Source organism: Chiloscyllium punctatum, chromosome 5 (assembly GCF_047496795.1).
Source record: "Chiloscyllium punctatum isolate Juve2018m chromosome 5, sChiPun1.3, whole genome shotgun sequence".
NCBI classification, from domain to species: domain Eukaryota; kingdom Metazoa; phylum Chordata; class Chondrichthyes; order Orectolobiformes; family Hemiscylliidae; genus Chiloscyllium; species Chiloscyllium punctatum.
The window spans coordinates 142,253,679-142,269,896 of NC_092743.1; the positions used below are offsets into that span (position 1 = coordinate 142,253,679).

General features: G+C 43.7%; 1 protein-coding gene across 5 annotated transcripts in view; it reads right to left on the minus strand.

The window, feature by feature from the left end:
• LOC140477509 (sodium/potassium-transporting ATPase subunit beta-1-interacting protein 3-like) overlaps window positions 1-16,218 on the minus strand; it is a 451,646-nt gene that overhangs the window by 168,715 nt on the left and 266,713 nt on the right. For all 5 annotated transcript variants that reach the window (XM_072571555.1, XM_072571551.1, XM_072571552.1 and 2 more), the window contains one exon: window positions 13,848-13,928. In XM_072571555.1, coding sequence (XP_072427656.1) covers window positions 13,848-13,928 — 81 coding nt within the window. The remainder of the gene's footprint in view (window positions 1-13,847; window positions 13,929-16,218) is intronic.

Sequence of the window (16,218 nt, forward strand, 5' to 3'; positions counted from 1 at the left end):
TCATTCTTCCAATCCAAGGCTAGCTGACAGCAGTAAACTTGAGGAATGTTGTCACTGATTGATCTAGCATTACAGTTTATGTGGGGTTGGTTAGCTCTAATTGTCTAGTCTTGACTAGTTGTCTGGACAGCTAGTTTACCTAGGATGCCAACAGCACAGGTTCAATTCCTACACTGGTGGAGATGACGATGAAGGACTCTCTTTCTCAATTTCTCCATAGTCTGAGGCATGGTGACCCTCAGGCTTAGCTCAATAAAAATTGTCTCTCTCTGATGAGGGGGCAGCTCTGTAGTCAGAGGAAAAAGTGGAAAGGCTACAAAATCTCCGCACACAAAGTACATCAGAAGCAATAAATAAGTGTACATGCATCGCTGTAAGCCAAAACTGACAAGCTGTAGAAAATAACCCCCAAATTTGAACTGAAGTAGAAAACAATGGCAAACCAGCCGGAGGCCAATCACAAAACTATACAACCAGTGAAAGGGTCTTGGTCAAATATCATCGCACCTTAGGAGGGCGACCTAGTATTGAATGGTATGTTTGTTGTGAGTGTAACTGGTTCCTGAGGGCAGCTCAAAATCGAAGCTTTTTTTCAGTGGTATAATCTTGCTGGATATTGTCAGCTTCCCAAATCCCAGCTATAATCACCCTTAATAAAACACTCTGCCATTTCAATACTGCTGTACCAATCTAAAGCTCAATTTCAATTCATTAATTTACATGGCTTTCTAACTTTGCATTAAATTAATTAAGTTGGCCCACTTAAAACTGACACATCGAGCAGCACAAAAACATTAACGCTGCAGACAGGGACGTTCTTATTGTTGCAATGCTGTTTCATGTCAACTGTCAAACATTTCATTTTCAATAATTCAGAAGCATTCACACCATGATCAACCATGCTGTCCCTCATGTAAAGGCACAGACAGTAATAGGATACCTGACTGAGCAGATGTGCTTTAGATTAATATCTTGTCTGTACCTCAGTATTTACCGACTCCAAATTTCAGCAGTATTTGCACTCTTTCCCCAAATGTCAAGGACATTCAGTGCTCTCAAGGTAAAATTATACAGCCATTATTCTCAAAGAAAAACTGCAGGTCACAACCTTTCTCAAGAGAATAAATCAGACAGATTGCTCTTCTTATTAGTTTGCATGCTAAAGAAAGTTGGCAGTAAACAAACTGAAAACAACAAATACTGGTGATCACAGCAGGTCAGGCAGCATCCATGGGAAAGAGCAAGCTAATATTAGTTAGAGATTAAGTTCAAACCAGGCAAGTTGGCTCTGACTGGTTAGGGCATTGCCATGGGTCACAATAAGGATTAATAGTTTTCATAGCTACCTCCCCAATAAAAACGGTGGAATGTGTAGACATATTTCTTTCGTGAATTAAAGGCAGGGTCATGTATGTGAACATACGTTGCTCCTGACTTGTGAAAATGAACCATGCTGTCTGCTCAACTGATTGTCTTCAACTGGTTTCTGGTATAGTACTTAGCCCAATCGGGATTGGTTAATAATTCTTATAGGCAAAAGTGAGGACTGCAGATGCTGGAAATCGGAGTCTAGATTAGAGTGGTGCTGGAAAAGCACAGCAGGTCAGGCAGCATCCGAGGAGCAGGAAAATCGACGTTTCAGGCAAAAGCCCTTCATCAGGGATGACCTGAAACATTCCTGATGAAGGGCTTTTGTCTGAAATGTCAATTTTCCTGCTCCTTGGATGCTGCCTGACCTGCTGTACTTTTCCAGCGCCACTCTAATTTAGACTAATAATTGTTATATCTAACACCAGAATCACATCCAGTATTGGTACTATGTTCTATTCTGTATTACAAGAATGGGTAAGTTCAGCATGTTAGTTCTGTTAGCTGGGCAGCTGGTATACAATGCAGTGTGAGGCTAACAGCGTGGGTTCAATTCTCACAACAGCTGGGGTTACCATGATTGACTCTCCTTCTCAATTTCTCCCTCAGACGTAGTGACCCTCAGGTTAAACCACTGCTTGTTGGGTATCTCTCTCTAATGAAACAGCAGCCCTATGGTCTGGATGTAGGTTTGCTGGCTGAGCTGGAAGGTTCATTTTCAGATGTTTCGTCATCATACTAGATAACATCTTCAGTGAGCCTCTAGATGAAGTGGGCTTGTTATACAGCTTCGTCCAGAGGCTCACTGAAGATGTTACTGAAGATGAAACATCTGAAAATGAACCTTCCAGCTCAGTGAGCAAGCCTACATCCGGAACCTCAACCAGAGCTACAAATCTTCTCAAAACTCACCAGCCCTTACCATGAACTGAACAGTGAGGCTGTTGTATCCACCAGTCCTGGAAGATCTCAAGAGTAATGGTGGGCTTGGTGTTTTTCCTGTTCAGGGCACCAGTTGCTATGGAGGAGGAACAGGCAGAATGTCCTCCTCAAATGCCCAATACCTTGACCCTCCATCAAGGATGTCTCTGGATCTACTTGCTCCTGTCTGCCAAGTTCAGGAGCACGGTACTGAAGTGCAACAGAAATTGAGGATCAACCCTTTCAGATAATGAAGGTCAGCTATAGCTTTGTACATTCTCTATGAAAATGAAACATCGAATCCTCCAGACGTTAGAGATCACAGATGGTCCGGGAGTTCCTGGATCAGGTTCACCATCTGTGCACCATTGGACTGCAGATTCCCCATGGACTCCCGGCCATATCCCATAAATGGTGCTGATGTTTCCAGGATCCTTCGGAAAATGTTTACATTGGGATTGGACACAAATTAATGTCTTGATGTAATGTTTCTGCAATGACAATGCTACCTTTGATCTCATGGTGTACAGAACGTGTTCTACCAGATGATGGGAAGTAAGCCTTACTTGTGGGTAATCCTGGTGAGTAATTACAGGGTAGGGTGTAAAGTTTCATTGCTGTAATTACAAATTGCATCAAAGTCTGGTAAAAGTTGCTTGCTCTGTCATACCCAGAAGTGGGTATATCATGCAGAATGCAGATGTGTCAGCCAACTGCCCATAGTTTGCCTGAGGTACATACCTGGCTTTTTATTTATTTCACTTGAATAGAATTTGGGATATGTCTGTGTACAATATCTTACTTCCACCAATTCTTCCTTTAATGCTTTGACTATTCAATTGTTTCAACATACATGGGACTGATACTAAACCATGTGCTTCTCCAGTAACAGAAGAAGAATTTTTTTTTCATTGGACATGGTGACTGATTCTGGGTCATGTGACAAATGGACAAACAATATTGCAAGCAAAGGCATTAAGTTAGGAACACGTGACAGAGGCATTAGATCACAGATCGGCCATGAGCTTATTAAATTGTGGAACAGGTTCAATGGCCTACTCCTGTTCCTATATTCCTACGATAAATGACCAAACAGATTATCATATCATTCATCATGACCCCAACCCCTTACTATGAACTGAACAGTGAGGATGTTGTTCGGTGCATGAACTATTGTTGTTCCTCTGAGCTCGCTGCCATTTTCTGACATGAGTAGCTGAACAATGACAACTTAAACAATGTCACATTCTCTGGTAAATTCCATCTTTACACCAAAGCTCCTGCATCCATCTGAAATGACATTGCAGAGGGAATGCGATCTCAGAACAGAATCTGTTGCGGTTTTATAACCTGAGCCCTTGGCCACTAAATGGGAATAATTTCCCACAGGTTTACCATTTTATTTACTGACCGACAGAAAGGGGAAATATTACACTTTTAATCCCTCACTTCATATCACAATAACAGAACTGACTCCGGAACGCTTACATCAGGTAAACAAATCATTCCACTCTTCAGGAAAAAATAGTTTTTCCAATATCTGAGTTCCGTCACACTGTTTGTAGAAATTCAATTTAGATTCATTTCCTTCTTTTTTTTCATTTATTGCTTAAATATTTTAACAGCCATAAGAGAAAGATTAATATGAGGTAGTTGAATGCACTTAGTACTGATCTGTCTCAAAGTTTCTGAATCACAGCCTGTTTTACATGAACCAAAGTGGAAAGGGGAAATCTCCCTCACAAACCCACAGATTCTCTCTCTCTCTCTCTCTCCATTGCTGTGTAGATCTGGAGAATTACAATCTGCCAGCAACTAGATTTTGAAATGGGTTATGCTGATGGGGATGCATTGTCACTATTTTGACTGGCTCTGAAACAGGCTGGAGCTGCTCATTATACAGATCACCCACTTTTCTCTTCTGTTGCAATTAACGAAGACGAGAATTGGGCAGGACAAAGAATGTAGATAAAGTGTGGAGCTGGAAAAAGCACAGCAGGTCAGGCAGCATCAGAGGAGCAGGGGAGTGGACGTTTCAGGTCAGACCCTTTCATCCTGACTCAAACTGGAACATCAACTCTCCTGCTCCTCTGATGCAACAGAAGAGATAAGTGGGTGATCTGTAAAATGAACATATTTTTCCAGCTCCACACATTATTGACTGTGATTTTCCAGCATTTGCAGTCCTCACTATCTCCAAAGACAGAGAATGGAGCCAGCCCACTATAGCCTGAGACCTGGCTGGCAAAGGATAACAGTGTCCTAGATTGTGAGGAAAATCATCGAGGTGAAGTTGTCATAGTCCCAGAGGACCAGAGGGCTACTCTCTCATTAGACAGAGACAACTGGTGGCAACTTAACCTGCCTCTGGTGAGGGGAGAGGTTGAGAAGGAGAGTCCTTCATGGTAACCTTAGCTGGTGTGGGAATTGAAGCCACACTGTAGCCATCATTCTGTATTATACAGCAGCCACCCCAGCTAACCAAAACCCTGAAATAAAAACAATCCAGATTGAAATTTTTGTACGCAATATACGATCCTCCCTACAAACCCAACTCAACTGCAGTAGCTAGGAGTTCAGGTTAGAAAACTGCAACAGACTCTGCTCTGAGATCACATTCCCTCTGCAATGTCATTCCAAATGGGGTTTTGGTGTAAAGATGGATTGAACAGAGAATGTGACATTGTTTAAGTTGTCATTGTTCAGCTACTCATGTCAGAAAATGGCAGCGAGCTCAGAGGAACAGCAATAGTTAATGCACCGAACAACATCCTCACTGTTCAGTTCATGGTAAGGAGGGGAACGCGATAAATCCTAATATGATTGAATTTGTACTAAACTGTCATATTTCAAAATTCACTTAGACTGAAGTATTGATGTCTGCAAATCCCTACCTTCTATTATTAATGCAGAGATATTATTTGTTTTCTTTTTGGTTGGATGTCAGTTGCAGTACAGTATATCTAGTAAAATCCATGCAGGAGCAGCACAGTGGCTCTCAGTGGTTAGCACTGCTCCCTCACAGCACCAGGGACCTGGGTTTGGTCCTAGCCTTGGCTGACTGCCCATGTGGAGTTTGCATGTTCTCCCCATTTCTGTCAATTTCCTCCCATACAAAGATGTGTAGGTTAGGTGGATTGGCCATGCCTATAAACAAAATTGGTCTGTAATGTCTCGGGATTTGTGGCTTAGCTACAGGCAAAACCCTATGGGGGTGACATTTGGATTGCTTTTGGAGGCTTGGTGCAGAGTCAATGGGCTGAATGGCCTCTCTCTGCAGTAAGAGATCATATGAAAGGGTGAGATGAATTTCCTCACTTAGTTTTGAAATGGGAGGCAGTTCCATTCCTGCACTTGGAACCCAGAGGGTGAGAGCAGCAAGTGATGTGATTCCATCTTCCAAAGCTGGCTAGTGACAAGCTCAAGTCCGGGATCACTGTCCACTTCGACAAACAGATGGTTTGAGGAAACTCAATGAGGGGCAATATAAAGGTGAGTCAGAAACCCACAATATGGCTGCCGGCCAAGTGTGGCCCAATACTCCAAGTGTGGTCTGTCTAAGCCACTATATAATTGAGGTCAGATACTGCGATGGTCATAGTAATCCAGAGATGATGCTAATGCTCTTGGAACACAGGGTCAAATCCTACCCCCAACTTCCAGTGGGATTTCAATTTGATGAATCAATTTGGAATTGGAAGGTTGTCTAGGGGACAGTGATCGTGGAACTATCATTAATTGTTGTAAACACTCATTGGGGTCACTCATGTCCTTCAGGGAAGGAAATCTGCTGTCCTTACCAGTCTGGGCCTACACAGAACTCCAGGCTCTCAGCAAAGTAGATGACTGTTGTGCTGCTCATCTTCCAGTCTCTACCTCCCATCCCCTCTCTTTCGTGCCCCCTCATTCTCTCTTTCTCTCTCACTATCACCCTCTCAGCCCCTCCTGACCTTTTCCTCTCTTTTCTTCCCTCCCTCACCCTCACTTTCCTCCCTTCCTCCCCTCTCTTTCCCACCCTCACTCCCCCTTTCAGTCCCTCCCTCCATTCACTCCCCTGCTCTTTCCCACACTCCCTTTCTTACCTTCCCTTTCCTCCTTCCCTCTCTCTTTCCCACTCCCTCTCAGTCTCTCCCTCTCTCCCTCCCCCTCCCCCCTCTGTTTCCCACCCTCCCTCCCTCACCGTCTCAAGTCCTTCTGCCCCTCTCCCTCTCCTGCCAGGCCCTGGACTTCCGCCTGTGGCCAATGCATTGACTCTCCAAGTCCAGTTGCAGCCATCAATACAAGGACAAGCCCTCAGCTGGTGCGCTGCAGACTGGCCCTTGCTCTGGCCCCATCAGCCTGTCACTGTGAAACAACTCAGGCACTAACAGCCTGAACCTGCACTGCCTTCTGCAGCAGCTCAGCTAAAGTCATGGAGTAGACAGTACATCAAATAATAATATTATTATAAAGTATTTTCAGTTCACAGGATTATACACCAATATTGTGTATTATGTGTTGATCTATTTCAGACAAATATCAAGAACTATACCCTGGGTCTGATGCTTTACTGGGCTTTTCTTTTTGCTGCCGTCTGGGGCCGTGTTAACGTTCAAACTGTAAAATAGGGAGAATAGTTTGCAATGCATTGTACTGGAGCCTTCAACTAACTTTGTGTGTGTGTGTGTGTGTGTGTGTGTGTGTGACAGAGAGAGACGGAGTGTGTGCTTGTGTGTGTGACTGAGAGTGCGTGTGTGTGTGTGAGAGACAGAGACATACAGAGTGTGTGTGCACGCGTGCTTGTGAGCGAAAGTGCATGTGTACGTGTGTGTGTCAGTGCGTGTTCATATGTGTGTGTGCATGTGTACGTGTGTATGTGTCTCTGTGTGTGTGGGACAGAGTATGTGTGTGAGTGTGTGTGTCTGTGGGTGTATGTGTGTGTCTGTGTGTATGTGAGAGACAGAGAGTGTGGCTGTGTGTGTGTGTGGCTGCGTGTATATGTGTATGTGCAAATGTGTGTGAGAGTGTGTGTGTGTGGCTGTGTGTATATGTGCGTGTGAGAGTGTGTGTGTATGTGAGAGGCAGAGAATGTGTATGTGTGTGTATATGTGTGTGTATGTGTGTGTGGGTGTGTGAGTGTGTGTGTGAATGAGTGTGTGTATGAGTGAGTGTATGTGTGTGTGAGAGAGTGTACATGTGTGTTTGTGTATGTATGTGTGTATGTGTGTGTGGGTGTGTGAGTGTGTGTGTGTATGTGTGTGTGGGTGTGAGAGAGTGTACATGTGTGTGTATGTGTGTGTGTATGTGTGTGTGTATGAGTGTGTGTATGTGGGTGTAAGACAGTGTATGTGTGTATATGTGTATGAGTGAGCGTGTGTGTGAGTGAGTGAGTGTGTGTGTGGGTATGACAGAGTGTGCATGTGTGTATATGTGTGTGTGTATGAGTGTGTGTGTGTGGGTGTGAGAGAGTGTACGTGTGTATGAGTGAGTGTGTGTGTGTGAGTGAGTGTGTGTGTGTGGGTGTGAAAGAGTGTACATGTGTGTATGAGTGTGTGTGTGTATGTGTGTGTGGGTGTGAGAGAGTGTACGTGTGTGTATATGTGTTTCTGTATGAGTGTTTGTGTGTGTGTGAGCGTGTGTGTGTATGAGTGTGTGTGTATATGTGTATGTGTGTGCGTGGGTGTGAGAGAGTGTATGTGTGTGTGAGGGTGTGAGAGAGTGTACGTGTGTGAGTGAGTATGTGTGTGCGTATGAGTGAGTGTGTGTGAGTGAGTGTGTATGTGTGGGTGTGAGAGAATGTACATGTGTGTGTGCATGTGTGTGAGAGAGTGTAGAAGTCTGTGTGTGTATGAGCGTGTGTGTATATGTGTGTGAGTGGGTGTGAGAAAGTATACATGTGTGTTTGTGTATATGTGTGTGTATGAGTGTGTGTGTGTGTATGAGTGAGTGTGTGCGTGTATGTGTGTGTGAGCGTGGGTGTGAGAGAGTGTATGTATGTGTGTGTGTATGAGTGAGTGTGTGTGTGAGAGAGAGTGAGTGAGTGTGTGTGTGTGTATGTGTGTGTGAGAGTGTATGTGTGTATGTGTGTGAGAGTTAGTGAGTGTGTGTGTATGAGTGTGTGTGTGTATGTGTGTGTGTGGGTGTGAGAGAGTGTATGTGTGTATGTGTATGTGTGTGTGAGTGAGTGTGTATGTATGTGTGTATGTGTGTGTGTATGATGTGAGTGTGTGTGTATGCGTATGTGAGTGTGTGTGTGTGTGTGAGTGTGTGGAAGCTGATGAAGCTCTCTCTCCACACAACTTGCGACTTCACAATATCCATATCACACTGGCGCCTCACAGATCATTATCCTCACTGAATTGACTGAATTGTCTCTAGGTAGCTTCTGAAGCTTCTCTCTCAGTAATAATGTTAATAGCAGCAATCTCATTGAGCTGCTTCTTTAATGTTAGACCTCTTCCTAAGGCTGGCACCAGCCTTGCCAGTTTATATAACTCTGGGAGCCTGTCGATTTCATGCCTCAGTGTCTTCCTGCTATGTTGTCATCTCCTGCACTTTGTCAACTTTGATACCGGTGTTTCTGGTTGTGTTTCCCTGTGAATCTGTGTGTTTCTGGCTGTGTTTCCCTGTATTTCTCTGTCTTTCCGTGTTTCCCTGTGTTGGATGTAGGTTTGCTCACTGAGCTGAAAGGTTCATTTCCAGATGTTTCGTTACTCTACTAGGTAACATCTTCAATGGACCTCACGCGAAGCAATGTGGAAAATTCCTACTTTCTATATATATGTTTAGGTTTTGTTTGGGTTGGTGATGTCATTTCCTGTGGTGATGTTATTTCCTGTGGTGAAGTGACTTCTGGTTCCTTTTCTCATGGGGTGGTAACACATCGAGTTAGACCCCATCTATCACCCCCTGAGAAAAAGGAACAGGAAGTGACTTCACCACAGGAAATGACATCACATCACCAACCCAAAGAAACCCAAACGTATAAATAGAAAGCAGGAATTTTCAGCGTTGTTTCGCATAAGGTCCACTGAAAATGTTACCTAGTAGGGTGAGGAAATATCTGGAAATGAACCTTCCAACTCAGTGAGCAAACCTACATCCAAAACCTCAACCTGAGCTATAAATGTTCTCAAAACTCGCTTTTTCCCTGTCTTTCCCTGTCTTTCCCTGTGGTTCTGGTTATGTTTCCCTGTGTTTCCTTGTGTTTCCGGCTGTCTTTCCCTCTGGTTCTGGCTGTTTCCCTGTGTTTCTGCCTGTATTTTCCTGTATTTTCCTGGGTCTCTGGCAGTGTTTCCTCATCTTTCCTTATGTTTCTGGCTGTGTTTCCCTGTGTTTCCGGCTGTGATTCCCTGTGTTTCCGGCTGTGATTCCCTGTATTTCCACCTGTCTTTCCTTGTGTTTCCCTGTCTTTCCTGCTGTCTTTCCCTGTGTTTCCAGCTGTGTGAGGTCAGCAGGACTCTATGTGCAACCTGACAGGCCGTGGTTCGGAACCCGGTGAAACAGAGGGGAGGGAATTGCCAAGAGCTCACTCCTCCAATCACTAGGAGTTTCTCTTCAGAGCCTATCAGCAACAGTTGTGGGAAAGAAACATCCTTTGATTGGAGGAGCAATGAACAGTGCCAAGCTGAGTCACTTCATTCGGGTTATGGAAAGGAACACCATTAGCGTATCCCAAGCTCTGTGTTTCTGGCCATGATGGAAACCCACTTCTGTTTCTCAATCTTGCATTCATTTTCATAGAATCCCTACCAGGCAGGTGGAGACCATTCAACCCATCATGTCTGCACTGACCCAGCAAAGGCCCTCCCACCATACCCCAATAACCCTGTATTTCCCATGGCTACCCCACCTAGCCTGCAGATGTCTGGATACTGTGGCCAATGTAGCATGGCCAATCCACCTAACCTGGACATCTTTGGACTATAGGAAAGAAACCCACGCAGACATGGGGAGAATGTGCAAACTCCACACAGACTGAGGGGTGGAGTCGAACCTGAGTCCCGGCGTCAAGAGGCAGCTTGTGCTAACCACTGAGCCAGCTCAACATGCTCAAGGTGAACATAAGGTTGGTGTTCATTATCTCCCTATCAAGACCCTGAAATAACCCCACCGAGGCCGGTATCCTGTCACCAAGTCCCCCTTTATTTACACATGGAAAGTCCTTGACACTAATCCAACTCCCTCAGAGCCAGCTCTCAGAGTGAACAGAATCTCTGACACTCCTGTTTATATCTGTCAGCCAGGACTCCCTGACTGGACCAGATTAACAGCCCCAATCAGGGAACTCATACTCTGTGAGGTTCACGTGGCTGACCCCGTTATAATCACTACAGACCTGGTCCCCTCCCCTTTCCCCAATGACCAGGATTTGGAGTCTAGCTATCTCTCTCTCTCCCTCTCTTTCTAGTTCTGCTTAAGTGAAAAGGTAAAATAAAAGGTTTTAATAAATACATTTGTATCTTTCAATTGTCGTATTTATTAACAATTCATTTTTAAAATGATCAAATGTTTTGACGCTATTTGTTAGCGTGTGATTATGGTTTCTTCATACCTAAATGCCATGTTTAATGGTGGACTAAGCACTATCTCTTTTTAAAAAAATGCAATTTTTATTCACTCATCTGCTATTGGAGTGAATAAGATGTGCCCCCCCCCCCCCCCCCCCCCGCCCAAGGTGTGGACACTACATGGGGCTTGTTCTTGGTTGGTAAGATCCCATTGTCCTGGGAAAATTGGAAATTCAAGCTTTCGGAATGCTGCTCCTTCAGGTAGTTAGTCAGGCAGGATCATGGGACACTGATTTTATAGCAAAAGGTCAATATGATGCAATGTATTGAACAAACCAAGATTGCTGTAAAGTCTTTAATCACTTAGAATGGGGATGCAGGCTCCACATCCTGGAAAATTGGTGTAAATTTTTCCCAAACAATTGGATTCCCAGTGCTGCGAGTGGGATTGGGATTTGCTGACAGCTCTATCAGAACACCATGGCTGGAGGTGGTTGAAAACAGGAACACCTTGGTGAAAAAGCCCAAAGTAGTTTGTTCACGTTTTCCTGCTTCAGCCTCAGTGACTGCCTGCCCATAAATTATTACCCAATATGCTGGATATACATTCTGACTAATGTTGGATTCACAACAATAATGATTATTCTTCCACCTGGTAACAGTAAAATCAGCACTCTTATATTGTAATCCCCTACATGCAGAAAAGCAAAACAACAAGTATAGTGTTTTGGATACTGTTGGGGGGGAAAAACTTACCAGGGATAAGCAATGGCCACAGGTCTCTGACACACAGTCTGTTCCTGTTGCTCAGAAGGGAAGGGGGAAGAGGAGCAGAGCAGTAGTCATTGGGGACTTCATAGTTAGAGTGATAGATAGGAGGTTCTGTGGGAATGAGAGAGACTCAAGGGTTGGTGTGTTGCCTCCCAGGTGCCAGGGTTCGTGATGTCTCTGATCATGTTTTCAGGACCCTTGCAGGAGAGGGGGAGCAGCCCCAAGTCGTGGTCCACAAAGGTACCAACGACATAGGTAGGAAAAGGGATTGGGATTTAAGGTAGAAATTCAGGGAGTGAGGGTGGAAGCTGAGAACTGGAACAAACAAGAAGGGGAGTCAAGGCAGCCCTGGTAATTATAGACCATTGAGCCTTTCTTCAGTTGTGGGTAAAGTGTTAGAAAAGGTTATAAGAATTTATAATCATAATTTATAGGATTTATAATCATCTCACTAGGAATAACTTGATTAGGGATAATCAACATTCTTTTGTGAAGGGTAGGTCGTGCCTCACAAACCTTTATTGAGTTCTTCGAGAAGGTGACCAAACTGGTGGATGAGGATAAAACGGTTGATGTGGTGTATATGGATTTCAGCAAGGCATTTGATAAGGTTCCCCATGGACGCCTACTGCACAAAATACAGAGGCATGGGATTGAGGGTGATTTAGCAGTTCGTATCAGAAATTGGCTAGCTGAAAGAAGACAGAGGGTGGTGGTTGAGGGGAAATATTCATCCTGGAGTTCAGTTACTACTGGTGTACCACAAGGATCAGTTTTGGGACCACTGCTGTTTGTCATTTTTATAAATGATCTGGATGAGGGCGTAGAAGGATGGGTTAGTAAATTTGCAGATGACCCTAAGGTCAGTAGAGTTGTTGATGGTGCCAAAGGATGTTGTAGGTTATAGAGGGATATAAGTAAGCTGCACATCTGGGCTAAGGTGTGGCAAATGGCATTTAATGCAGAAAAGTGTGAGGTGATTTGCTTTAGAAGGAGCAACAGGAATGCAGAATACTTAGTGAATGGTAAGATGCTTGGTAGTGTCAATGAGCAGAGAGATCATGGTGTCCATGTACAACCTCAAAGCTGCCATCCAGGTTGATACGTTTGTTAAGAATGTATACAGTGTGTTAGCTTTTATCGGAAGAGGATTGAGTTTCGGAGCCATGAGGTCATGATGCAGTTGTACAAAACTCTGGTGTGGCCACATTTGGAGTATTGTGTACAGTTCTGGTCACTGCATTATAGGAAGGATGTGGAAGCTTTGGAACAGGTTCAGAGGCAACTTACCAGGATGTTGCCTGGTATGGAGTGAAGGTCTTACGAGGAAAGGCTGAGGGACTTGAGGCTGTTTTCATTAGAGAGAAGAAGGTTGAGAGGTGACTTAATTGAGACATATAAGATAATCAAAGGGTTAGATAGGGTGGACAGTGAGAGCCTTTTTCCTCAGATGGTGATGGCTAGCACGAGGGGACATAGCTTTAAATTGAGGGATGATAGATATAGGACAGATGCCAGAGGTAGTTTCTTTACTCAGAGAGTAATAGGGGCATGGAACGCACTGCCTGCAACAGTTGTAGACTCGCCAACTTTACAGGCATTTAAATGGTCATTGGATAGGCACATGAATGAAGATGGAATAGTGTAGGTTAGATGGGCTTCAGATTGGTTTCACAGGGTGGCACACAACATCGAGGGCCAAAGGGCCTGTACTGTGGTGTCATGTTCTATGTTCGATGTTCTAATTTTCTTACTATTCAAATATTCAGGCACGTTAGTCACAATTTCCAACCAATAAGCACTGAGCTTGTGTACTCAAAAGTAACAATGTTAATTACTCAACACAAACAAGGGTTACCATGAACAGTGTATCTCAAGCAATCAGACAGTACCTGATGGACAATTACTGTTAGGCAATTACTGCATAGACTGTCACTGGGGCCACCATGTTACCTCATTTTACATTCTAAAGCACCTTTTGTTCTCTTTGTTTAGGTGGTTAAAATAAAACTGGAAGATTAAGACATTTTTTTGCAGTAAAGACTGAGGTAACTGAGAACAAACAGCTAACAGCAGAATCAGGACAAGAGATACTGCTCTAGGCCTCAGGCAGTCGAAGCAGGATGTCCAGTAAAAATAAGCAACAGCAAGCAGCAAACAAATGAACCTGACTTCTCACTAAAGGGACGTGCTGACATTGTGAGACGTGAATTTATCATTCACTCCAAAATTATTACAATCGAAAGAACTGTCCAGCTGCTCCTATACATACTGTTTCTTTTAAAGGCTAATTCTTACCTTTGAGAGTCCTCCAACTTCCAAATAGAAACAGAAAATGAATACATTCCAGGCCACCCACAAGGCCGTCCAGATAGAATACTAGGTGCAGAAAGAAAACAGAAGAGTTACATTAGTTTAAAACACAGACACAAGAAAATAAAAATCAAAACTTCTCCCCTTCACCTACTCAACAATCACGTTGGCATCAACAAGTCAAGAATACAAATGTAAACCAAGGTTTAGACATTGCAAGAACACCAGAATCCTAATTTATTTTAATGAAACTAAAAACTACAGATGCTGGAAATCTGAAACAAAAACAGAAACTGCTGGAGAAACTCAGAGGATCTGGCAGCATCTGTGGAGAGAGAAACAGAGTCCAGTGACCTTTCATCAGAATTGACTCCAGACTTGAAACATTAACTCTGTTTCTGTCCCAACAAATGTAACCACACATGCTGAGTTATTCTAGCAATTTCTCTCCTGATTTATTTATACTGTGAAACTGTGTGAAATGTTAATGTCATCATTCATACTCAGATACAGTGTAAGGAGGATGCTTAGACGCAAGAATTTTGGTGACATATTTCTACTTACAGCTGTCACCTATCCTCGGAACTGACAAGTGGAGCACATTTAAATATGTCCATCATGTTTATATTGAGTATTATCTTTTCGGACGGTTAGGCTGCTCTGGCCAAAATGTCCAACGTGAACTATCTTGTGCTACAAGAGTCAGGCAATAAGGTATAAAAATTGTTTGATGTCCTGAGGTAACTTGTCCAAATGGTTATTTTTCACACGTGAAACTCAACGCATTAACTTACTATGATATATGATTGAAGTTTAACTCCTAAATCCGTGGACGAGGATTACGTTAGAGTTTAGAATCATAAATAGGATCCCAGTTGAGAGTGCATTGTTGGAAAAGCGCAGCAGGTCAGGCAGCATCCAAGGAGCAGGAGAATCGACGTTTTGAGCAGATGTTCTTCATCGGGAATATTGCTCCTGCATCTTGGATGCAGCCTGACCTGCTGTGCCTCTCCAGTACCACACTTTTCGACTCAAACCCACCCATTTCTGGTTTCAGTGTGCAATGGTCACTGACCAATCAATTCATGGGAGGCAGCTTGATTGTTTAAACATTAAAATGAAGATTCCATTTTAACCGCAGTTGCATTTCCCTGGTTTCAGGAAACTGGCCAGTTCGATAGGAGGTGAACTGGTTAAAGTAATGAAGAATGTGCTGTTACAGAGCTGCTAATGTGTGTCATAAATGTCCCAACAAGCTATTCAGTAAAACCTTCACCCAGCCACAGCCTCATCTATTGTTAGCTCTCCCTGCCTATCCCACTGTTATGGACCTGGCCAGTACCCCCTCAAATTATTATTAGAAGGTAGCTTAGACCCTAAATTTTTCTTATTTTACAGGCAGATGTGAAGTGAATATTCCAGGTGTGATGCAGCTGGTCAAACCACTTAGCTTTAAGCAAAATAGAATTTATTCAAACACTACAGTTGAAAGACAAATAAAATAAAACTGCACTTAGAATAACTTAACTATTGGGAAACTTAACTGACCCAGTACAGCAACTTAATGAAGGAATTGTTCCAAGCCAGTAACATCCCATAAATATACCCCTTGGCTAAAAGGTAAATTGAAACTCAGATTGTTATAGGCAGGAGGAGCAACATCCAGAGAGATTTCAGAGAGAAGGTCAGTCAGGAATCATCTGCTGAAGCTTGCAACCTTCCTGGACTCCAGCATCCTGTATCTGCTATAGCTTAAACAAACTAGAAAAACTTGAACTGGGAGAACTGACTACTCCCCTGCCATTATTAAACTAGGCCATTTCTAGATCCCTCGGCACCTCTACCTTTATGGCCTCTCTTTAAAAAAAACTCAAGGACAAAATAACCCGTTTAAGGTGACAGCAAGTTACACTACAATCACTTACCTCCCCCCACCAATCACACCCAACATGTGGCTTTCTTTAGCCAGCAATAGACTTCCTGATCACCACCAAAATTGCACCCCAACCATAAACGGATACCCTCCAACCATCACCAGTCCCCATTGGCCAGCACTGGACACATCAACTTCCAGTCCCTCCAGCTGACCACTAAATCTGTCCCACCCCAAAGACCATCAAGGCAACCCCTGCAATCTCGGAATCAACATCCAAGTTACCTCCATCCCACAACTGGAATACCTGAATCCCTGGGACCCTTTCCTAGATTCCAGCCTCCTTCTCATCCATCCAGGGATGGAGTTCATCCCCAAGCCGATTAGGCACTACCCCTGCCTACCATGGAGATGCTAGGAGCAGTATAAGACATACCTAAATATGGGGTGACCACTAGGTGAAGTATAATGTCCCTGGACTAC